General features: G+C 39.8%; 1 protein-coding gene across 2 annotated transcripts in view; it reads right to left on the reverse strand.

Moving 5' to 3' along the window:
• Window positions 1–26,317, reverse strand: part of CDH13 (cadherin 13) — a 447,767-nt gene that overhangs the window by 84,775 nt on the left and 336,675 nt on the right. For both annotated transcript variants that reach the window (XM_027646729.1, XM_027646728.1), the window contains exon 8: window positions 3,670–3,810. In XM_027646729.1, coding sequence (XP_027502530.1) covers window positions 3,670–3,810 — 141 coding nt within the window. The remainder of the gene's footprint in view (window positions 1–3,669; window positions 3,811–26,317) is intronic.

The following is a 26,317-nucleotide window of genomic DNA, read 5'->3' on the forward strand; positions in this document are numbered from 1 at the left end:
CAACCACCTGAAACAACAACCACCTGAAACAACAACCACCTGAAACACCCCCTTCTTCCAACAAGGTCTACAGAAATCCAGGAGAAGCTGCTGCCGAACCGGGCACAGCAACAAAGGAGTGTTTAGGCTTTTCCCAACACAAGAGAGATCTGGATATGTTGGAGTGAGTCCAAAGGAGGCCACCAAGTTGATCAGAGGGCTGGAACCCCTCTCCTATGAAGGCAGTCTGAGAGAGCTGGGGCTGTTCAGCCTGGGGAAGGGAAGGCTCTGGGAAACTCAGAGCCCCTTCCAGTGTTTAAAAAGGGATTACGAGAAAGCTGCTGAGGGACTCTTTTATAAGAGAAGGTAGTGCTGGAACAAGGGGAATGGCCTTCAGCTGAAGTAGGGCAGGTTTATATTGGATATTAGGAAGAAATTCTTCCCTGTGAGGGGGAGGAGGTCCTGATACAGGTTGCCCAGAGAAGCTGTGGCTAGCCCCATCCCTGGAAGTGTCCAAGGCCAGGTTGGACAGGGCTTGGAGCAACCTGGGATAGTGGAAGGTGTCCCTGCCCATGGCAGGGGGTAGAACTAGATGAGCTTTAAGGTCCCTTCCAACCCAAACCATTCTGGGATCCTACCATTCTTTCTAAAAAACTCAAATAAAGCCTGTTATTAAGCATTTTTAATAAGTGTTTAAGAACCCAGTCTCCAAAGAATAGACACAGTAAGCAGTACACAGAGTGTGTCGTTGCTTAGGGGTAGATTCAGAACAGTGTTTCTGAGGAAAAATGTGGGAGAGATTGGTCAAGTGTTAAAAGATAAAACTCATCTTCAGTAGACAGAGACATGCTCAGCCATGGCTGAGATTGCCTTGCACTGAGGAACCAGATATCTGTTGGCACATGTAAGACTTCTTGGAAATAGAAGTATATAGAAATATAGAAATTTTCAACGTTGGAGAAGGATGTGTAAAATCACTAAACTTCTGTTGTTTTGTAATCACGTGTATCTTTAATAAGATTCAAATTACCTATTACTGCACCCTCTGGGGTACCCAGTGTTGGATCTACACAGGGTCCAGACTTTGGAGCAAATCCAGCTCTCCTGATTTCATTCCTTTCACTGTGTCAAATCAGGAATGAATTTGGTCCCTGTGCTCACAGAGTAAGAGAACACACTGAAAACTTGGTTTATATGAGCTACATCAACAGCACATGATAAATAAAGGCAGAGCTATTGTATGTAGAAATTATGCTGTCAGATGGAAACACAGAGCAGTAAATAAGTGTTTGTTTAATAAAAGGGAAAAACATGTTGAGAAAAAGGATCTTTAGAGAGAAGGAAATGGACTGGGAAAACATGTCAATACCATAAGAACCCAGGCCAATCTCAAAGCAAAGAGAAGAAAATGCACTCTGAAATCAAACCTTCAGGTTTACTGAAGTTGAGCTTTCCACTTCAAAAGTTATCTTGTAGAATGTGCCTTCTCCTTTCAACTCTAATCCAAATCAATAGTATTGCAGCCTGTGGTATGCAACTGGTATTAAAACACAATAACTAAGCACTTAAGGCAATAAACCAAATAAAGTGTCACTGGCTCAATTAATAGACACCTCTTACACTATTCCTTTTATATAGAGCATCTGTTTCTAAAAGGGCCTGGCATCATACATCTAAAGACAGATTTTTCCTACCTTATTCATGGGATAAGAATATCACCTAGTAAGGCAGAGGGAAGATTTCTGAGGTCATTAACATCTCTAAATAGTGAAAGATTCAAATCCATCCCAAACCATAAAATATATATATACATATACGACTCTATGGAAACTATAAACTGCAAAAAAAAAAGTCTAAGACCAGAAAGAAAACTAGATAGTGCTGCCTCCTCACACCTATTTTATTTCTATGCTAAGCCCCTCAACATTTCAAGGGTACAGAGATCCTTTTACTGCCACGGACTGAACTGAATTTATAAACATTTCATTTATAAGCATTAATTTCCACAGAAATAGATACATTTGTGCCTAAGCAGACACACGAGGTTTTTAACATGCTTGCCCAAATTACCAAACTACTAAATCAAATAGGACATAAAATTATAGAAAGATTTCTTGAAAAGAATTCTATTGAGAGATATATAGAAAGATTTGTCCAAGAGAAGAAATCTCCAATTTTGGAAATTCAAGTAGGTGGACTGTGGCTCTCATGAATTGCTATCAATATTCATTAATCCAATAAATTCCTATTTCAAAATACACTGAGTTATCTTGGACATTGTTATGTCCCGGAAGGCCAAATAATACAATATTTTAAATATATTTTAAGTATTGGTTGTCAGGAAACAGAGCATTAAAAACCTGATCTAAAGTTTAAGGCAATTAATTGCTTGATTAAAGTCACTTAATTGTCACCTCTGTACTTAAAAGGTTTGGATCAGGCTCTCCATAATGCTTTTTAGGTGACTGAAACACTCTTGCCAAAGCATTTGACTGAAGTAATTATAACTATTGCCACTGATTAATGAAAATTAGTATTCCTCTTGGTTAAATTGTCATTGTTTCTAATTTCTTCTTCCTTTTTTTTTTAATAACCCTTCTCTACCATGCTTTAATCTGGTGTTCACTTTGTATTTATAATAATCACTCAAATAAAATAGCAGTAATTTTTTTCAAAATAATCTGTTGTCAAATTGCTAATATTAGCCCAGCAAAGAAAAAAAAATGTTGAAAAGGTAAAATCTCAAGGAAAAAAAACCAAGACTTCTAGAGCCTACTACAAGAATTCTACAGGCTTTCCTTTTCTCTTTCCACAATTACCTTCAAATCAGCATCCCTCATGCTTACTTCTCATCTTTTGGGAATATTCCTTAAAAATCTGCAGAGCCCCAGAAAACTTTTATAGCAAAATCCAAACAAGGTAAAACTTTTGAAACTTTCCCATTCCCTCCAGGTACCAGAAGTAAAAAAAAAATAAAAAAAAAAATAAAAAAAATAAGTGTCAGACTAATAATAAATGTAGGGGAAGGAAGGGAACAGGGTGAGGAGGGCATGAAATTTGGCAGATGTTTTGCCTGAGTTACTATGGCACTATTATTACATCCCCTGTAGTCAGGGAATACCTTTGGTTTGGGTTTTATCAGGCTTTCCAGCATTCTTCAGTGGAATTCAATTTGCAGGGAAACAACTTTCAGTGCAAATTCTACCTGTAGGTTAAATTTAAAGCTTTCAGGACTAGGGTTTTAATTACAGAGCTCCCAACACTTGCTGGCTCACAGGGGAAGTGCTGGAGACAGGGAAAAAACGTGTTGCTTTCATCCCTGGTCCTGACCATGGAAGCCCTGAGCTAGAATGTAGGGAAAGAAAACTTATTATTTTCCCCTATAGGAGAAAAAGGAGAAAGTTACCACCAGCAAATTTATTTTATAGTTTTTCACCCTGCCAGCCAACCTCTGAATGGCATCCCTTGACACAAATTGTTACCTCGTGGTTGCACTTTGATTTGGAAACGACACAAACAGATTTACTGAGGTAAAAAACCAGAAAAGAGCAGCTCCAGGAAAGTCTGTCACACTGAGCTAAAAACATATCTGGAAGTCTTTCCTTTCCTTAAGGAACAGTTTTATATTTAGAAATGAGTTAATTACAATTGCTTGCACCGTTTTGCAGAGCACAGATGGCAAACTCTTACCTCCTTCTTGGTAAATTCTGGTGGATGGTCATTTTTGTCATCAATAAGAATAGTGGCGGTTGCTGTGCCAGTCAGTCCCACGTCAAGACCTCCCATATCCTTGGCTTCTATAACCAGCTCGTATTTTGGGCTTTCCATAGTCTGAAAAAAAGAAGAACAGAAAAGGAAGGGTTAAAAAAAAACAACAAACAAACCTCACACAGACAACATACTACTTTTAATTCTTATTAAAATAATACATTTAAAAATTCTCAAACTCTGTTTGGCCCGATAAAACATAGCATAGAAACAGATCTGTTATCACACTGTTTTACCAAAACAGCAGCACAGCTTTGCAGGAGCTTCAGCTGCTACTCTGCAGCTCTCATTTGCTATACAGCATGAAGGTGAATATTGGTAAACAGTACCTAATTTATCCTCTTATTTAAGAAGATTAGGAAAGAGGCAAGAAATTAAAATATCCTTGCTCTTTATGAGTAAGCTCTACCTTCAGTGCACCAATATTTAGCAGCTTGCTTCATCAGTGTTATGATGGGGATGTAATTAAATACTAATGTCACAATCTACATATAAATTCGCTCTATTAAATCCCATTCATTCTGTGTATTAGCATTTAGACTGGTAATCTAAGTTTGCTTCACTGGAAGAAACAAAAAAGCAGTTTCTAAAATGGGCAGGGACTGGCAGTTGTTGCCCAAAGCAAATCCACAGAGTAACATCAATGACTGACATGGAAGATCTCTGATTTTGGTGCCATGGGTACCTGTCTGGCTACCTCCTTGCTGTGGAACCAGACAGAACAGGTCCAGAGCAAAAGGCACCCTTAATTTCCTCCCCTCAAAACACCTGTAACTTGGAAAAAAATAAAAACACCTGTGGTCACCGTTCTGCAATGGGAATGTGACAGCATTTGGAATTGTCCCCCCTCACATCAGAGATCAAAGCACATCTGTTTGCAAGTTGGACCATGGGTAGGTTAGTAACAGCTCCAGTAAAGTGGGTAATTAGCATCAGAACCTGCTCCCATGGAACTCAAAGGCAGTGTTGACATGGATTCACTGGAGACAAGGCTGGGCACCTCATTAAAATGGATTTTGTATGGCTGCCTCATATGGGACCATCTGCCCTAAGGCCACGTGTGCTGCACCATCAGCAGAGAGCACAGCTGGGAAGTGCTGCAGTCACCTTCAAAACTGCAGGGTAGGAACATCTCATGTGCTCAGGAATGTTTATTCAAACCTCCCCTGAACAATAAAACCTCCTCTGGATCCTTGGGGTAAAGTGACAGAACGATGCTCAGAGCAGATCCCTGAGCCAACTGTGCCTGCAAGAACCAGGATGCACATCTTTGACATCACTCATCCTGTGTCCTTTATCTAACACTTTTCCAGGGAATTAACAGGGAGACAGCTCAGCAAAGCAACCTCTCAGGTCACACAGTCTCTGTAGCCAAGTGGTTTGAAAGCATTCCCTAAATAGTGCATTTTGCGTTACGTGTTTTCCTGGGCACATCACACCATCTTTTTTGGAGCATGTGTAAGAAGGAGATCCCAACTCCTTAGATTTTGAAGCATTTTTAGGCCATGAGAGAAGCAACCCCACAAGTTGCTCATCAGATCAGCTATTATGAAGCAATATATTTACATGTAAAATCAATAAGTCAAGCCAGAAGATGTATTTTGTTCTAAAGACGTACGGACGACTAGAAAATCAGATGCTACTGCCACACATGGGATCCTAAAAAATGTATTTCCTTAAGTCTTGCAACATTATTCCATGAAATTCATCTCAGAAGGCAGCAAACCAAGAACAGGAATTTGATTTATAACATCATAAAAATACACGCAAAGAAATATTACGGACATGTCTCCAACACAAACTCACATTACGGAGTGGAACAAAATTTACTGTTTTCATATATTTATTTTCTAGAATGCATTCAATGTATTAAAACCTCAATGAAACTCCTCTCCCCTCCCTTGCCTGCAACTTTTACATTGATTAGGAAATTGTTATTATTGTATGGAAAACTTGCAAAGCCATTTATCACTTCATGTTTATAAGCCTCTGCCCAGAAAGAGGCCCATTTTTACTCACAAACTGGCCTTTTTTCCTTTGAAAACCGTCCCATTTTCTACTGAAAGCAAGCCTATTTATTCTAGAAATTGCATGTACTGCAGTAGAAATGTCTGTGACAGCAGTCCAATGTTTAAGCTCGCAATGAAATGCGGAAAACATTGAATTTTGAGTAGTATTTCCTATCATTACAAATACTTCATACTTCCCTGCTATGCAGCACTTCCTACATCTAGTGCTGTCCCCAAATATTTACTTTGTTAGAGAAAGAAGCTCCTCAAAGATCCAAAACCCAGAGCAGAGGCAGGTTCCCATCAGATGCCCTCTTCATACCAGGAGATACCATGTAAAGGACTTTTTAGCAATTCTTGTACTTTTAGCCCAGCTAATTCAGGCACTCGTAGCAATTATTTGGGTCTGTGTGATTTCCCAGGGTGCTGGGAAATCCCGGGATCTGTGGACAGAGCCTGGATCCCTGTGCTCCCACCAACCCCCTCCCTAAGCTGATGCCTCAGTGGAGGGTCCGTGCTGGGCCCTCCCCCGGGGCTGGGGCTGCACTAAAAGCTCTCATGGCACCTCCTCATCTTTTCTCTTTTCCCAAGGCTCACACCTTTTACCCCAGCATGGTCTTTTCCCTGTTTTTGCTCCCATCTTGTGAGGAATGAGTGCTCCTGGATGGGAGCAGTGGAGCCTTCCTTCACTTTCTCCATCCCTGCCATCTCCATCCTCTCCTCTCCCTGCAGGGGAGGGATAAATGCAGCACCCACAACCAGCAGCATTTGGGACCCCCCTGGTGGCTCAGACTCTTGTCCCATCTTGTCACTGCCTATCACTTAAAGCAGAACTGCTGCTAAGTGACCTAAACCCTGAAGGACACTCCTGCAAAAACAATCCAGTACCATTTGGATAGTGAGATACTGGTCATAAATAAGCCCCAACTCTCAACGAGTGGGATCTACAGCTAAAAAGGAAAATAGATTATTTTAATTAATGAACATCAAGTCACTGTTTGTGTGGCTTATTATTTATCAACCGTGACTTCGTGGAGTGCAACGCTGCTGGGAGGGTTTGTATAATTACAGCAGGAGAACCATTCCTTTCCCCATAAATTTTCACTCTTGTCATTTAGCCATGGCAGGGGTGACACTGCCAAACTGTGTGCTTTGCCAAGGAGGTGAGCTGTGTCCTAAGTGCTTTGCTTCAAAGGTCCACCCACTGCCATTCCCACCAGTGTTAACATTCCGACCAGGTTTCCCTCTCCTGCTGCCCTGACATAACTGGTTCAGCACCAGAAAACAAGGAGAGGCCAGAAAAGGCACTTTTCCAGGGTTCAGTTTCCTGCCAAACCAGCAGGATCTAATCTCAACAGAGGGAAATAAACAGTTCAGTGCAGACACACACAGGTGGAACAAACCCAGGGAATTCTTTTAGGTAATGCTGAATGAAAGCAGATGATGATGGTTTTCTGCTGAGTTTGAATCTTCTAATATTTCCTACAGATACAATAAAAAACTATCAGTGACTGAAGAGAAGCAAGCCCTGGTTAGTATTTCACACCACCAGCAGCAACAGTCCAAGCCTAAGTCTCGGTTCTGGCTATCGCTTGTAGGCTGTAGGATTTATTTTTAAATTCCACTGGAATTTACATCACTGTCAGTACAGTGGGACCCAAGTCTGTCAAGAGCAAGACTCCAGAATCCATCTCTTCAGAGTTTCCTCCTGGCTGGGTGTCCCACATGAAGCATTTAAAACAAGGTTTTCCTGCAGTGCTCTCCTGTCACTGTGGAACACCCAGGAATTGCACATCCCAAAGGGGTCACACTCAGTATCACAGCACCCAAACCTTCATTTAGTGCTCGGGCCTCACCCCCAAAAAAACTTGGGGAGAATAGAAATTCCCAAATTCACAGAAAGTGCTCAATTGCTAAGATCGAAACAATGTTTGGGAAGCAAATAACATACAGAACACTCAAAATCCTTACAAGGGTTTCAAGTATCTTTTCAGGCCTATCTTAATATTAATTATCAATGAAGAGTTTTCTTACTATTTTGTGGATATTAGTATTTCTGTAGTGATGTAAAAATGCCTCAACACTTCTATTTATAATTCTGTTTATAAATTATGTATTCATGCATAATACTGTATCAGTGGTGCGCTGCCATATCATATTTGTACTAATGACTTTATAATATAATGCTAACCAGAAAGAAAAATTCTTAGGATTTAAATATTTTCAGTGCATGCAAAATAAATGCTTGTGTTCATTTAAGATGATAATTGCATATAATGCATACTGAATGTGTCCTATTAAGACATAATCAATGTTCTTGTTGAGTAACAATCTCAATATTGAATCTAACACTATCCCAGAGTATGCTTGTCAGGATTTTGACAAATGTAAAATTAAAAAATGAAGTAATGTGACTACTAACAGCTCTAACGGATATAATGCTTTGATAATTATAATATCAGCATTTATTTTATATACCAATTGCTGCTGCATAAAAAGAGCAATATGCACAGGGGCTTTGCATTTAGAGGTTGAATAACAGTTTGATGAATACAAAACCCCAAACAATTTTGTAACATAAATCCTCTTTAGCTCACCAATTTCCAATTTTTTTTTTTTGTATCATAAAGGAAGGTCTACAGTTTAATCACTGTAATAATGTACTTCTGTTATGAAGAAAATCAATATCTATTTACTACCCGTGGGAGACATAGGTACGTCTGGAAGGAAAAGGAAGACTAAATTTTCTCCTTCAGCAGCAGCCATTAAATAAAAAAAAAAAAGAAATTACTCTAAAGTGCTTGTTACAAACAGGTTCCCTGGCCAGAGATATTTGTTTTCCATCATGAGGAAATCTGTAACTATTTAATACATAGGATGTACAGGATCAGGACTTTCATTCTTCCTAATGCTGACATAAGTTAGGACTGGTATATGTGGTTATTAATGTTACATGGAAATACAGGAACTGTTTCCAACAGTCTGTGTAAAATTACCAGTTTTGACTGGCACACAAATTAGGATTTAGAGTTGCCATTGAATTCATATCATTTTGGAGAAGCCTGCCAGCCATGGTGTGGTGACAAGCTTCCCTTTGAGAAATATTAGAAAACTGCAGAGAAAAACTATTTGCTGACTGCTCACGCCCTCACTGAACACACAAATGCATCTTGGCTCTTGGATATATAATAACACCACTCAAGGGAGCTTCCTTATATAAGAATGTTATTAATAAGAATTTCTCCTTGGGCAGAGTCACCAATCCCTAGGACAGAACAGTGACTGAAGCTTGGGTTTAGCTGGAGATATTTCCCCTTAAATTATTATTGTTAGTTAGGTTTCTGCCAAAAATAAGTGGAGGGAAGAGAGCAAATATTCAGTATTCTAAAGAAAAACCACATAAAATATACAAAGCACTCAAGTTAGTACCCCTACACTGACTTTTACCAGCCAAAATATATTTCCCTGAGTATAATCCCTTTGAAACAGAGAGGCATGTTGATCTGCAGCAGTTACTCACTAGATGCTCGTGGTTTGGGAAAAGAATAATTTTCCATGTCAGCTGTGCTAGAAGCATAAAGTACTATAATAATTTTTAATATCAGGCAAGAACAAGAATCACAATGTCCCAAAGAAAATACTTGCTGTCAAACATTCTTAAATCACACTTTCCTTTTTAAAACACAAGCTATGTTTCAGCTTTCCTTCTGCACCAAGGTATGTAATTTCTTTTTCTTTTTCTTTTTTTTTTTGGGAGGAAAAAAACCCTCAGTTGTTCCTCACAATTAAACAGCACCGCAGAAATCTTTCACTCCAGTGTGAAAGCATCAATTATTAGGCAACTTCTTTTGCTTATTTTAGACCATTTAATCACTGTGCTATTATTCCACACTCAGAGGTGCCAGGAATACAACAACCACACTCATCTCACTCAAATCCTCTGTCAGCAGCAGACAATAGCTGTGGGGAGTCTGTGCTCCCCAGTAATGGGCTGGATTAAAGAAAAGACAACTACAGCATGGTCTATATGCAAATATAGGCCCTGATATGTGCAAACATTCCCTTTGTGTTGACATGTTGACTCTGTCATTGCTGCTGGGCCCTTCCAGAGGTTGGGCTGAGTTTTAAGAACACATGTAATCACCCTTGTTAGACCTGAGTTCCCTCAAGAGAAGGAGGAACATGTTACAGTTTTCCTGCCCTTCCTGCAGCCACAGTCAGGGACATCAACCATGGAAATCACACACAGCATCCCGTGTGCTGCATGTTCCTCATGGAATTCCCCTTTCCCAGTGCTTGCACCAAGGAGGACCTGTACATGAAGCCCCAAGTGTTCTCCTGGTCTGGTATTTTACCATGGTACCCTGGCATTACTTCTCTTCCTTGCTCACTAGACACCTACCAGTGTTTATACTCCAATTTTTGATACTGGGTAGAAAACACTCTACGTTATTCCCATCAATTAATTGCACTCAGATAAAAACTATTTATCACAGAATCACAGAATATGCTGAGTTGGAAAGGACCCACAAGGACCATCAAATCCAACCCTTAGCCCTGCACAGGACTATCCCCAAGAGTCACACCCTGAGAGTATCCAAATGCTCTTTGAGCTCTGTGTGCCCTGGGGAGCCTGTTCAGTGCCCAACCACCCTCTGGGGGAAGAACCTCTTTGTAATATCCAACCTAAACCTCCTCTGACACAACTTCAGGCCATTACCTCGGGTTCTGTCACTGTTCACCACACTGATGGACTGGGTGGCAAATAGTTTCCCTCTTGCTTAACATTTTCCAAGGCTGCATATTGAACACTGTAAAAATGCCAGTAAACAAAAAAAATCTCAAGGGCTTATTCATTAAAATTAGAATATGTGGTTAGAGACATTAAGAGTCTCATTGACAGACCCACTGTTCTCCCCAGCCCTCATTAATACACTTCTAAAGAAATTAAAACTACCTTAAATTCTGCCAATTTATAAGTAATTATTTTTACAAAGGTAAGAGTTTGAACAGAGAATATAAAAAGAACTGTGTCTTGGAATAAATAAGTGTCTGCATCAGCACACCTGGTTGGATGGGGAAAGGTAAGATTCAGTTCTATTTTCTCAATAGAACATTCAACCTGGTTGTCTTGGCCAGGAAAACCTGAAAGGAGCACTCAAGATAAGAATTCCCTTCTAAATTACAGATATTTATTCCAATAAAGTTGTGGGATTTTTTTTTTCAAATCACTGTGTTTCTGTAACAAATGCTCGTTTTGGCAAAACAATATGTTTCCATAAAAACTGATCTCCTGTAACACCTAATCAGCTTTATTTGCAGTGTTAATTACATATTTCATTTTAACTGTCGTGATTTGCAATTCAAATAATCTGCAGGCCAAAAGGTATTTGCTGAAAAAATGGCCAAATAATTTTCAGTCATTAACATATTAGAGTTGTACAATCTGTTTGCAGACAATTTGTGAGGAGAAAGGAGGGCAAAGTTGTTCTAATAAATTATTAGTTGCAAATTATCGAATCATTCCTAGTCCCTGCCATAGGTAGAAATGAGTCTATTTGAATCTAAAAACATAAAAGGAGACAAAAGTTTCTCCTACACAGTAACCTAAAATGGTTTTTAGTAGAGACAACTTTTCAAATATCTCTATAAAAATCCCTCTGCCAAAAATTCCCTAAGTATATGGAGGGTGTGAAGGTCAGATAATATGGATCAGTACAGTGATGAGCTGAGGTGCTCTGCTGTAACTTAGAGAGAAAAAATCATGAGCAATCCCAAAAGTATTCAAGCCTGAAAGGATTCTCAGGCCAACATAAATCAGCACAGCTCCACTGACTTTAAATGGACTTCCCAGGTTTATTGACACATTTATTAAGCTTTAACCCCCAAGTTTATGAAGGAACATGCACATGTGCTTTAATGCCATAAGATGCTTGCCCCTCTTGTAAAACTGGCAGGTTCCCTTAGGTTTGCATTCAAACCAAAGCAGAACTCAGTGCAAGAGGCTGCCCTTCCAAATCATTGTGACACCAAAAGACTGGGAATCAACGGTCCCAAAACACACCCTTTGAAAAAAGTCCCCAAAATCTTCAAAACAGGAGGATGAAGGTGATACTTCCTGCCTTGTTGCAGGTGTAATCACATAAGAATCAGGGAAATCCTGCTCATCAGTAATCACAAGAGGGGGCCTGTGCCTGTGTTTGTGCAACACAGACCCCAGAAACTAATGAGAAGTTCGAGGCTTGTAACCCACTGGGGAGGGGGATCAATTCATGCTATAAATATTTCATACCAAAGCAATAACATGCAGCTGGTCAGCACTCCCCTCTGTTTACTGGAAACAAATTGCTTTCCCAAATCATGTGGACAGGAGTCAATGCCAGTTATCAATTATCTCATTGATAAACACACATTATATTTGCAGCTCTGAGCCAGGGGAATCCTTCCCTGAGCAAAGAAACAAAAGGCTCAGAATCAAGCACGTTTCTCATGCTTGAGTTTGCTCCTCCTGGAGTCTGATTTAGGCAGAAGAAGCCTTGCAGTGTTTCCTGCAGGCTTTGAGGAGGATATTGAACACTGCTGGAGTTTTGTCTTCTTAACGTGCCAAGAAGTGGGTCTGAACAAGATAATGGCTTCATGTTGAAGGAGGGTAGATTTAGATTAGACATTAGGAAGAAATTCTTCCCTATGAGGGTGGGGAGGCCCTGGCACAGGTTGCCCAGAGAAGCTGTGGCTGCCCCATCCCTGGAAGCGTCCAAGGCCAGGTTGGATAGGGCTTGGAGCGACCTGGGATAGTGGAAGGTGTCCCTGCCCATGGCAGGGGGACTGGAATGAGATGATCTTTAAGGTCCCTTCCCACACAAACCATTCTGGCATTCTATGATAATTTGAAGCAGTTCACCCTAATCTTATTTTCAGTATTTCTCTTGTCTCACAAAACCAGGTCTGAATCAAGCAGCAAACCAATGTCACAGCTTAAACCCTGACACCCTGGCCTCTGTACTCCCAGACTGCACTTATTAACACATTTTTGAAGGAATGCATTTCAGGAAACCTAATGCTCATTATTTTATGATCTTCTGCCATCAAACACTCTATCATCTCACCAGAGTTGAATTTAGATTAACGAAGTTTATACCACCGAGACCTGCCTGGATTCCAGTGCAACACTTGCACTAATCTACCTCGTCATTCCAAGACACCACAGACCCACACAGAGCTTTTCTTCACCTTTTCATCAAACAGCAAATCCCCTTGGATGTTCAGCCAAGAAAAGTTCATTTAAATGCATCCAGCTGACAACAGCAGCCCCGGGGAGAGCTGCTGGCCCACCTGCCCACGCAGGGTCTGTGAATGTTGTTGCTTCAGCGCCGACCAGGACAGACCTTTGGAAATGAACTTTCCCATCGTTTACACTGACACTGAGAGTGCGGCAAGTGGACTTCCTGTAGCTGAAATTCATCTGGAGAACATGCCCTGGGAATCACCTGATTCTTCCCAAAGGCTGGGTCATCACAAGAGCATGGTGGTCACAAGACACGTTTTGCAGAGGCTTTTGAAATAGGTTCTTCATTCTTACCCCCAAACAGCATTTCAGTATCTACAATGCCTTAGCATTACTCCTGTGTCCAGTTTACCCTAAAGGATGTGAACAAGCCCATTTGTTTGCTGAGATCTGTGACTGGTCACTGGAAAACGGGTTTCCTGAGGATCTTTGTGCAGCAGCTGAAAATGAAAGTTTTCTTTGAGTTTCAACTTATAATCACCTAAACCAATATTCTCTGCCTAGGTAATAAAAGATAATAAGTTTTATGATACCTGCCTAATGCCAAATCTACATAATCTGTTATCAAATGAATCAAAATGAAGCTTACTGGGTTAACATCAGAAATCGCGTTCTCACAAATTAGGTACACTTAGATTATATTTCCCTCCATAAACATTCTAATTCCCACAACAGAAAGCAACGTTATAAAGGTCAGGATGGAAATTGTTATTTCTGCTGTGTAATCTGCTTTGCAAATTTGTACCAGTGGTCAAAATGCCCAGAAAACTCAATTATTGACTTGCTATGACAACCATACATCAGCAGGCCTGGGCAGACAGAGGTTATTTCTAAAATTAGTACCCTAATGCAAAAAGCATATTCTATGATTCCAGATGTACAACCTTTGCCTGATGTTTATATTGTTAAATATTAATGGAAGCACTCCCTATTATTTCAGGCATATTATCAGGAACATAATATTCTAGTTAAATAGGTGCATTAGAAGTTGGAGCTGGAGGGGAAAGGAAAGCCTCCATGTCCATTTGAAGCACTTACCACTTTTAAACATGGTATTCTAATCAAAAGAGTCTTCAAATGTTACTTTTAATCACTATTATCATTTTTCCTTTAATTTTTTATCCAAATCTTATTTTAGGGTTTAGTGTTCTGTTGGCAGTAATAATTCCAGGTAGCTTTTGAAACAGAGGACCCTGCTGAGAGTGTAATGAATCAGTAAATGATACCAGCTTTGCTCCTGGACAAAAACAATTCTAGTGGTTGCATTTATACTCTCATTGGGTTATACCCTCAGAATATAAATTGGTCTAATTCTAAATCATCCAAGGGAAAATGATGCAAAATGGATTTCGATTACACTATTGCTGTTTTACCAAAAAGCTTATCACACTATGGGGTGAAAAATCAAGCCCTCCATAGGGTTTGTGTTCCGGTGAAAGACAGAACAATGGAATTTTACATTTAAAATTTCTCCAGTCAATTACATTCTTTTCTTTCTTACTCTTACATATCTCTTTTTATCAGCCCCCTTTCATCACAAAAAAATAATTAAATGCCTTATTTGGAAGTCCTGTACTTTCTGCTTTGGTTAATAAGTTTTCTTTCTGCTAAACTTTCCCAATACTACTTATTTTCTAAGAACATCCACCAACCAAACAGCTCCGCCACTACCCCAAAGTGAGGCTTCGTCTTCTTGCAACCAAACCAAGATTTACAGGTTATTCTCCCTTTTAGGCTTAGTCTGTCACTGCCTTGTGCAGATTTTGTACTGTAGTACAGTTGCTTTTGGGCAACAATAAGAGATTTGACAGAAAATATAGGATACATATTTCTCCTCTCAAAAATGGAGAAATAATACCACAGTATAAACTTGACTTCCCTGCTGTGCTCATGCTACTCAATGTCAGAAATTTCTGGAGTCCTGTTGCTCTACAAAGTGGTTTTTATACAACTTTCCTTGAGGAGAATTCCCAAGATACACCATAAAGCAAAAGAAATTGCCGCTAATCTGCAAAATTAAGAAGGAAAAAAAGATGAGAGTTAATGACCAAGAGAAATCCACTATATTGTAATAGAGAAGGACAAACTGCAATTAAGTGAAAAACAGCTCCATCATGGAGAGATGGAGGGGAGGTGAACATCTGAGGTGGGATAGGAGAGGACGTGGGGGTGAGCAGAGGTCAGGGAACTACAATGGAAAGAGTCCATAAAGAAAGAGTTTTGCAAACTTGAAGTCCTGTTTCCAGGCAGTTCTTGTAGACTAAAAGCAATAAAACCAACAAAGGGGAGAATGGTCTGGGAGGCACAGGTAGTAGAAAAGAAGTGGGAGGAAAGAATACCTGAGCCCTTTGAAGAACTGGGAAGAGACATCCATAACGTTATTAAAAGAACTTTTCAAAGTACTGAGCTGTGCCTGTGGATCTGAGCAGTACTTCCACATTGTGCTCCATGTGGGTATGGTGTGCTCTCAGACTGTGCATTTGGGTTGTTTCAGCCCTGCCAAACCCACACCCATCTGCTCTGGAGAGAGTGTGCAGTGCCTGCTCCCTCCTGTCTGCCTGGAGGCCTGATCCAAGGAGCAGGGGTGTCTGAGGGGATCCACACATCCCTGCATTCCCCAGCATGGCATTTTTGCACAGCTCATATGGCAGAAGACGCACACAGAACTACAATACAGACAAATCCTGTCCAGAGTCAAAATGTTTTGATAAGCAAGTTTGCCCACGAGCAAGGCAAGAGCTTTCAACAGCATGGAAAAAACTGGGTCAAAATCTCTTCAGCACAGCACATCTTAGACATGTGTGGAGAAATGTAACTTCCTATTGCTGTCTGACATCTCAGAAAGGTTTGCAATTATGCCAAATAAATGACTGAGGCACCTTTTCAAATCTCTACAGACTGGCATTTTCTGTGTCTGGAATATGGACCAGGGCAGTGTGGGAAACCTGCACCTCTTATTTCAGGGTGTCCTTCAACACCCCTTGGACCAACAGGATATTTGGTAGTGACCTCAACCAGATCCAGATCTAATTCCTGACATTTCTGCAGGTCAGAGACTATCTGTCATTCTGGAATGTCCTGCAACCTCTACCGAGTCCAAGAAAATCTTATTCCCATAATTGATTTATCCGCATAAATCTACTGAAACCAACAAATGAGCCAGAGCTGCAGGATCAGGTCCATGTGCTGGAACTACTTCAAAACATTCTTGTAAAATGGAAATTGAAGTGGGTACAGCAACTGTAGATCTAATGGGATTTAAATATAATTAACACCAAATACTAAAAATTATGGTGTATAATCGTAATGACAATTCAAGCTTAACACACCCAGCATTACAACAGTAATGAAAGTATTAAAAGCAATACACTTTCTCACTCTCAATGGAAGTGTTTGAAACTATGTTTTAATACAAATCCACTATTTGAACTGAGATTAACAACTATTAGTCTTATTATAAATTTTAGTGTTATTTGCATAAACTTTATTGAGAGAGGAAGAAAAGGAGCAAAGAAATTTAAATTTCACAAGAAAACTGTAAAATTGAAATTTTTTAGAGGCCTATCTAGGTCACTTTCAATTAAACAGATTTGTAGAGGTAGAAAATGCTGAGTTAACATTACAACAAACAGAACCAACTGGAAGGGAAGCTACAAGTGAAACAGTTAGCTTAATAAACAGATGAAGAAAACAGTTCTAAAATTACTGCCTTTGTCAAATGTTCAGCATCTTAAGCCTGGTAAGATTCTGCTTATCAAAGCAGGAATGCAATTACTGGTGAAAATGTTAAATAACGTTTGTATTAGTTATGTGTTAACATTAGAAAGCAGAACTGTGGAACACAAATGAAAGTAAAGCAGAATAAAAAAAATCAGCAGCTAGGTTTCTCTCTCTGGGAATTCAAAGGCTGGCAACAGATAATCAAGGAAGAATTCAGTTATCTTCCAGTATTCCCCCTCTACCTGAGCTTCGCCTGCTCTGTATCTATCCTTGTTTAAAAATATTTCAAAGGCACTGAATGAGAAACTCAGACATTCAGCTGTGCTTCCTGTCAGGAGGGATATCACGATGGGAGACTAAACTGAGCAAGGTTATCTCTCCCTGGGAGTGAGACTGTCTGCAGCTCTCCAGGCTCCACGAGGAAATGCTGAACCAAATGCACAATTCTCAGCTAATGATGATTTATGCAACGTGCTAAAAACTGCCTGTGAGGTCTGAACGTGCCCTGGAGCAGAGTGTGTCCCAGGATGGATGTGCTGCACTTCCCTGGGACTCAGAAATGCAATGAACTCAGCTATTAAGACCAAGAAACAGAAAATCTTTCCTTAATAAACAGTTGAGTTGGCAGAGCCTGAGGATGGGGACCATGAGAACGGTGCCACAGGAACTCGGTTGCCTGAAGATTGTTCCAGCTGAGTCTGGATATGGTGCAAGTGGAGCGTTGCCTGGGAAAAGTTGTTTACTTGCCTAAAAATGTGGGGGTTTTGTGTGAAGCAGGACCTACAAAAGAATGTCAAGGGATAATGAGTTCGAACTCCACTGATTTCCCCCGGACCTAAGGTTTAGTCTTGTTTTGTAGGACAGAGTAGGTAAAATGGATTTATAATATCCATTGAATTTATCCAACATTCTTTTTTTTCAGTGGTTCTGATTCCAGGTGGTGAAAAGCAGCACCAAACAGCACCCATTTTAGTAGGCATTCAGATAATTCATAGAGCACTGAACAGTGGCCACACAGAGATAACTAACACCTCATCATTTGGGCCATACTGCACAATTCACAAGAGAAATTTTCCCTCATGATACACTTAGGAAAGGAAAATATACAGTTTTTAAAGTGCTTCCAAATAACAGTAAATTACAAAGAATTTTTTGGTGAGTCCTAGAAGAATGAAGGCTTATGTTGAGTTTAATCAATATTTTTGAGGTATGGTTCCACAGAATCTAAACGTTTTAACCAGAATTTTATACAACTGAGACATTCCTCCATCCATATTGAAACTAGACAGCTGATCGTTCTGTTAGATGGAACACGACCTCTCCAAAACCAGCTCTACACTAAAAGAGCAGAGAATTCTGCCCTTAAAGTTTATTTAGAGATGCCCTGTTTACCAAAGGTAAAGAATCTCTCCCTTCAGGGAACAAAAGAAATGCTTTGGAATCTTTGATGTGAATGTAACCAGTGGCGTTTTTGCCAGCAATCCTAGAAACAACCGGCTAATAATAATAAAGGCACCTCCAAATATAATCCTGCCTTCAAAGGGACCTGTTGCAATGTGCAGGGAGGACTTGGCCAGGATGGCTTTGGTTCCCCTTGGGAAGCAAAATCCAGCAGGTTCCAAATCCTGCCGTGGAACTGCACACGGGCTGCTCGTGTGAGGGATCCAGTGCCTCGGAAGTTCACGTCCTGCTCTCCCAGTCACTCATTTCCCCACGCAGACAAGTTATCAGGAAATGTAATTTGCTCATGATTATAAAATGAGATCTCTTGATTACAGGCTAAAAAGGAGCAGGAGAAAGACTACAAAGAAATCCACCCTCACAGTGAACTGTACCTCAGTAACTCCCGTGAAAGCAGTTGTATGGGTTCATGTCAATGAACACTTTTAGGAAATAACAGTATACGACAAGTAACTTTAAAAAGAGTAAGGTTTCATCCTTGTAAGTACCTTTTTTAGCAGAACTTCATCCCCCAAGCCTTGCACTGCAGTAAGGATTCAGCTATTAAAGGACATACTCTTAAAATCCGACAGAGCAATGTGCTACCATGCAAGTCATCTATTTGTGTGCAGAGTGACAACCAGACATAATGAAATGGGCCTTTACATGATGAACCTGATGTCTACCACAAACACCCATTAACTGGATGCAGCAACACCCCACAGGCAGGTTAATTGATACAATGATAAATGGCACAGCTTGAGGTCATGCTGAAAATCACTTGGAGACTTCGAAGCAGATTGGGAGGGTTCCAGTTGCCAGTCTGTAACTCAAACCACTTCCTCTCTTTCACTCATAAATCAAAAGATTAAGACTGCCTTCTATTTTTATAATGACTTGCATAATTTCATTGATGGCTGATGTACGTGTCCCTCAACTTCCTCCCTTGCCAGTTGGCCTGTCTGGCTAAAAATCCACAGTTTGGAAATTCATGTTCCCCACAAATACAACATTATGGTGAAAGAAAACAGCAGGTGTCCCCCTTGTTTCTACTGGTCGGGGTTTCTGTGTTTCAGTGGTTTTTTTGTTTGAATATTTTAATCTTTACTGAGTGTTTCAGTAAAATCAAAAGTTTAATTACCTTAGGAGGCAGCAGGGATGTCAGGGTTTCACACAGGTCAGCTGCTGACTGCTTGTTACTGAGTGACTCTAATTGGAACATTTGCCTCAGAATTTTAAAAGCAACAAGCTTTGGGGATATTTGCATAGCTAGTTTGGTTTAGGTAGATCCTTGCTTATTAGATCTAAGGAAACAACATTCCCATGCTTATTTTCCTGAGACTGATTCTAAATCCTCTAAGCCTCTAGGAAGCAGTTTGTTTCTACCATTTAATCGGTATTTTTTATCTGATGCGACAGAGCTCTCTGATGATCATGCAAAGGTTGATGTGAAAGTGTTCAGATGGTTGGAATATTTTGTTTGCTCTTTACCTGGAGGATAACACCTGAGCTTCACTGTAATTGGGAAAAAAAATAAAAAAAGAAAATTCTTAAGCCGCTTGCTCTAAATTTCTCAATGGCCAAGTGACACACAACTATTCCCTGAAGAAATAATAAAAATATTCTAATATAAAAGAGATCATCACACTTGAAAAATACTCTGTGTGTGTGTGTCAACCTCTGAGGACCTGAGGGAAGATCTCTGTTATTCATGCTTTTGTAAGCTCTGTGTACCTTCCAATTCTTTATATAGAAAGCTTAATGACCATGGATTATTTGCCTCATTGGTTATGGTGCTGGGAAATAAAACAATGGGAAATATTCATTATAATGCTCTTGTATTGAACCTCCACTTGGCTGAAGTATTAAAACAAGCTGCAAGGAAAATTAAACCTTAGAAAAAAATGGCAGGTTTATTTATGGATGTGAAAGACAAACTAAAGACTCTATTCCTCTTGGTTGGCAGTGGTTGTGCTGTAAGCACTCTTCACTATGGGGTTACTCTATCTATCCAACAGGTTTCTGTTCACTTCCACTACCAGGTGGCAGCCTAAGAGCAGAAACTGGGGGTATATGGGAGGTGAGATGGCAAAAAACAACAACAAAAAACCCCCAACCAAATGACTGGAAAAATAATAAAATAAAACTCCTAGCAAGTATTTCAAGAAGAATCATTTGTCCTCTCAAATTTGAAGGTATTAGTAATTAGAAAATCCAAATTACATTGACTAAAAAGGCATCTCAGAAAAAGATATTAATGGAACAAAAGTTTTGCCTTGGGCCTATTATGTTGAAAATTTAAATTTCTTCATCAGTTAGCATAGATTAAGGCAACATAAGGGCAAAATTAATGGCAAGTCTTGATTTGCAAACACTTGAAACAGTGTCTCGGATGGATTTCTCCCTGTGGGATTCACAGGATCCCACACAGGGACAGTTCCAGGCTTGGCTGCAGATACCAACCCCAACCAGAGAGACTGGATCTTGCACAACCTGAGGGAAAGCAAAAACTTGCACTAGAGCTGAAGAGGATCCAACCCTCCTGTCCCCATCTCCAGGAGCTGCTGCTCCTTCGGGAAGCAGGAACAGCAGCTCCAGCAACACCAACAGACCCAATAATCAGAGCACTCTGCGAGGACAAGAGAAGGCACCTGGCAGCAAGTTGTTTATACCCATTTCAAGAACTTGAATTTATTTGTGACAACCATGGAAGATGAACTCTTTAAAAACTAGTCCACTGTAGCAGCAAACTTGCACATCTGCTTTATTACCTCCTTCAGTCTTTCTGTGTTAGTGGAGGGTTTTTTTTTCACTGGTATGAGGTAGATTAGGAAATAAAGCCAAGCCTAGATGCCCAATATAGGAAATTAAGACACATCATTTTTGAGAAACATCTGCAATATATTTTGACAAAATCAATATCAAGATACCATTTGAAATAGTACAGAAATATTCATTTATGATATTGTTTCACTGTGACCAAAGATCACAGATTTGTCAGTTTGCTGTATGGAATCAATAGTGTCAAACTGGTAGAATGATCCCTAAACCCCTTAAACTATGCTTTGCTGAATAGCTAAACATAGGTTTTTAATGAATGCATGTGATAACTGTCCATTAGATACAGCTGGATATTGACAATTTATTAGCTGAATAATCACCAATTACTTTTTTGACATCCTAATGGCCAGTGCTTTCTGCTGTCAATAGGATGTGGCTGTAATTCCAAATACTGCTGTAGGTCAACACTGAGCTGAATCCACATCACTCAGTAAAACTGATAAATAACTCCATTTAAACCAGAATACCTCAAGCCCAGGTTAGTACATTTGATGATTGTCTCATTAATAATACAGCAAAAACGCTTCAGGGATTTATGGGGGCCAGAACTGATGATTACATTCTTTTTTAGATTTAAGGGTGGCATGAAAGTGCCATCTGAGATCCAGGGAGAGCGATAGGGATTTAGTCCTGCTTGCTTTTTCCTGAAGATAAGGTTACTTCTTTCCCAGCACTTTTACATTTCATCTCTAAAGTGAATTAATATTTTTAAAGGCCAAGCTTGTGGTTTCATTTTTCACTTTGACAGCTTCTGAAATGCAGATAGATTTTATATCATATAGAATGTTTCTCTTGTTTTAGTTTAGTTGTCTTTTGTTCTAGTGCCATAGAACAAAGCACTGACTTTTCAAATGACCCTGTAAAAAACCACAAGATCACAAAACAAAGCTGTTCCTGTCCAGCTGGGATATCACCTTCTCATCTTGGGGAAGCTGCTTTTTGTTCTTGTTTTCTTCCTTTACAGCGGTTTCTTTTTAATCTTTCCTAGCAAGAGGCTTGACAACAAATGATCTTGAAAAATCCTGATCAGATTTATAATAGTGAAAATTCTTAGCACTGAAGTTGAAAGGTGACATGACAAGATGCTCTTGCTTTTTGCAACTTGGTAATTGTTTTTGAGGGCTTTGCTATGCTACAAGGAAGCACCAAACACTGAGATTTAAGTAATTGCAATAGATAAATACAGATTCCAATAGAGGAATCCGTGATATAAGACAGGGCATTCATGAATTTTAGGTGAGTATCACCTCACAGGTAACGAGTGTCCTTATGTACGTCAGGCCAGACAAGCTGGAAAACACTGCCTACATAATTCCTTCAATAGTATGAGGAGAATATTGTTTTATATGTCACCAAAAAAAGATACCTTGATTTCATTTCGTGAAAGAACATGCAGTTTTAAAACAGTTTTGCCTCCCAACTGCCTGGGTGCCCCATGTGTGCCATGGGGAAGCTCTTAAGAATTGATGAAGCTCTAAGAATTGATGAAAACACAACCCTGTGGAGGTATTGAACTTCCACTTGTTTTTCTAGACCTGCAGGTAAAGGCTCTGCTTCCCAAAAGATGAAAAATTTGTTTATAAGAAAGTTGTCTATATAATGCATGCAAAAGAGCAATGGAGGTGTCAGTCAGGTTTACCTAATACATATATTAAAACATTAGCATGAGTGTGCTGACTGTGCAGAAGATATAATTTCTTGGTCTAAAAACTTGCTCTAAGTACCGTAATTTTGATTTTGAATTAGCTATCAAACATGTGGTTTACTAAACAGTAATTAAAAGTTAATTTTTATTAATGCTGCGAATATTAATCCATCTCAGGCTCATTTGTTTGCTATCATTCTTACAAAGCATGCATTGCTGCTCTCCTAAAATATTTTCGTGTAGCATTTCCTCCAAGAGGGACTGGAAAAGGTCCCTGTTTGTCTCCAGCAGTTCTCGGTGTGATTTATTTTTGAGAAGCTAACACCATATGGGCTCTCACAGCATCCACTGTAATGGTATTGGGCACCAGCTTATTTTTCTGTGCTGTTTTGTAGACACTGAGGACATGAGGTGAATGTAAAACCTGCCTGGAAGGTATCAAAGTGATGGAGTATTAGTCAGTGGAAGAGAAAACTTCTCCAACTGATGATTGACTCGGGATGTGTTTTCCTGCAGACATTTTACATTGTGTAACGAAGCCATAATGTGAGCATACATTATTCTGTGTCTTCATTAGAAATTTAAACAAGCTGTAACAGCTCAGAGTACAGACCACAACATGCACAGCAGAGCTCAGTGGGTGATTTATTATCATCTTAAATAGAAGTAGAATTGGACTTGACACTGCAAACTTTGATTCACCTGCATCAAGACAACTGTATGCCAGTAATTCCAATATTAAGTAACCCTCAGAATACAAATTAGTATTGGAACAGTATTTTCCAAGTGTTTCAATCTATTCTAAAACAACAGGCAAGTCATGGCAAGATAGAAATTACTTAAAGAATTCAAAAAATTTCTGGCCAGTATCTGATGTGTCCTTTGCAAAATCATTCAGTCACATCATACAGCTAAAAGGCTAAAATTTTATATTGCCTGATTAAACAGAACACACAAATCAGTTGGTGTAAGATGCAACACTGAAAAATTTATGTAGCAGCAGGAGAAAAATGAAGCAAAAAGTATTTAAATATTTCCCTGGGTCACAGAGCAAATTTGTGTCAGCAAATGGTTCTAGAATCCTCACTCCCAGGACAAAGCTGTAATTGCAAATCTGTGCATTTTGGAGCAGCTTCTGATTCCTAATACAAGGCAGTTTTTTATTTAGCAGAGACATTCAGTCCTTTACCTTGCTCTCTACAGGGAATAAACTGAGGCACAGACATGGGCAGCTCAGTTTATATTTGGGAGTAGGAGGATGAGGAGGAAAAGAGTTTTTAAGGAATTGCCATATATTTACTCCAGTGAACAAACAGCTCAAATACTAACTTGAAACCTCAAATAAAAATGAAGAAACTTCTGTTTCAGCAATGGGCACCTCTTGAACTGCTGCTGAACGTTGTGCTTGGAGATATAGAAATAGGTAACACAGGCAGGGTTCAGCAGGGAAGGGTGGTAAGATGCACAGATGTCAAGGTTGAAAATCTTCTGCTACATGTCTGAAACTTCACAGTATTGACACAGGAAAGTAACTAAATCAAACAGGACTGAACGGGATTGCCTCACTCATGGGTTGTTCTATACTCACCTGCACATACCTGGGCAGATGCTGCCACTGCCATCAATGTGTAGTAAAGACTTTTTTAAGATTTCCTTTTCATTCCTCCTTCAGGAGCCCCTGAGTGATGAGGGACTATCTGGCTTAGATTAGTAAGTCTTTTTGACAAGTGATCCCATACCTTGGCACTGGCAATAAATGAACAGGCAGTTCCTGATACATGAACAATTTTTGGGGCTGGAGCTGATTGAAAAGTCTGTCTACTCTGACTCCTGTGACAACCCAGATGATGTCCCCAGTTCATGCAAAGCTCAGTGCTTTGGATTGCATCTGGTTTTAAAATTCTTACACTTTGATTCTGTCAACCATCGCTAAATAATAAGTAACAGGTACCCTGTTTTCATAGAATCCATAGAATGGTTTGGGTTGGAAGGGATCTTAAAGGTCATCTTATTCCAACCCCCTGCCATGGGCAGGGACACCTTCCACTAGACCAGGTTGTTCCAAGGCCCATCCAACCCAGTCCTGAACCTTTCCACAACTTCTCTGGGCAGCAGAGAAGTTTTTCTTCCCTTCCTTTTGGGAAGAAACAACATCCCACATTTGTACAATAGTCAGGAATTAAGAGTTAAATGTGTTCACAAAATATACTGAAATATAACTGAAAATATCAAACTTAAGTCCTTCATGTTTTAAAAATAGTATTTGCTTTCATATGCGTCTGAATTTCAAAACACTGCTTCCTCATCTCATCAACCTCCTTTCCCTATTCTATTGCCTTCTACCTGAACTCAGGAGTCACTGACCCCTCTTATAACAAATTCCTCTGATTTGCTTTCTTTTACTTTATTTTTCCTTACTTGTTAAAAAGACATAATAACAATAATGGCCACTGAAAGACCAAACCCGAGGATAATGGAACTCCAGTCACCAGCGGCACAAACTGCAGTCTATTACTGACCTAATGGTGCAAGACTGTTTAAATATGATAAAGCTCCTGTTAGAAGTTAAAGTTAAGACTAAATAAATATAAAGGCTGCCTCATTTCGGTCATTTGGTCTATCATTTCATTTATGTGAGAAATTAATTAAATATTTTATGGTCTGTGCAGACAGCAATGCCTTAATGTTATATATAATCATGCCCTCCTCACTCTGCAGACATTTGTCTTAAGCCTGCACCTGCACTCATCAGATTAGTCCATATTTATCATTAACTTTAAGGGGCAAAGGGATAAATTCAATTTTAGTAACATCTGACTCTACAGTACAGCCAACCAGAAAGATGAATTTCTGTGCCACCTCAGTTACGAACACTTTGCAGAAGAACTGGACATCAAACTGAACTGCTTTGGTTTACACAGCCTTCAAGGCAGAACCTGACACTGATTGTTGATCCTGGGCTGAATATTGCTCCTGTCTGTGCCTTTGCTATTTTTGGAAAGGGTTTCTTTTCTGCTCTAAGACCTGCCAAGGAATCTGATCCACCAAAGCACCCTGGGGCACGTCTAACAACAAGGAGCCCAGCACAACAAGTGATCCCAGAGTGTGCTATTATGCAGCAAAGGGCAGCAGAGGAAATCACGTTGGTTGGTGTCCTGGAAGGACTAGGGCTGCTCACACAGCCCTGCTGGACCTCATCAGCCCTGCCTGGCAGCACAGCTAATTAGTGGCAGCTCACCAGTGTGCTGAGGGATCTGCACTGATTCCAGTCCCAGCATTAACTTGCTAGTCTAGCTCAAAGCTGCCTGATGCTCCAGCTGGATCTCCACTGCTCTGTGCTCCTCCTCAGCTGGCTTTTTGTCTAGAATATAATTGTCAGCTCACAGAAATTCAACTCTATTTTTTTTTTCTCTGTCTTGCCCTTCTAAATATATTTGAGTCATGAGGCTTTACAAAAGATAAGTGAACGAGTTCATTTTAAATGGACAAAAAAGTACTCAGGAAAAATAAAAGCAGTGCTAAAAGCTTCTTGACCGCCACGTAAAACCACAGGCTAGGAGTTCATCTCCCGAGTCCACTGGATAATGCAATCTTATCTCAGGCTGTCCTGACTTACTAAACTTGCCAGCA

The sequence above is a fragment of the Corapipo altera genome, unplaced genomic scaffold (assembly GCF_003945725.1).
Source record: "Corapipo altera isolate COAL_440 unplaced genomic scaffold, ASM394572v1 62, whole genome shotgun sequence".
Classification (NCBI taxonomy): Eukaryota; Metazoa; Chordata; class Aves; order Passeriformes; family Pipridae; genus Corapipo; species Corapipo altera.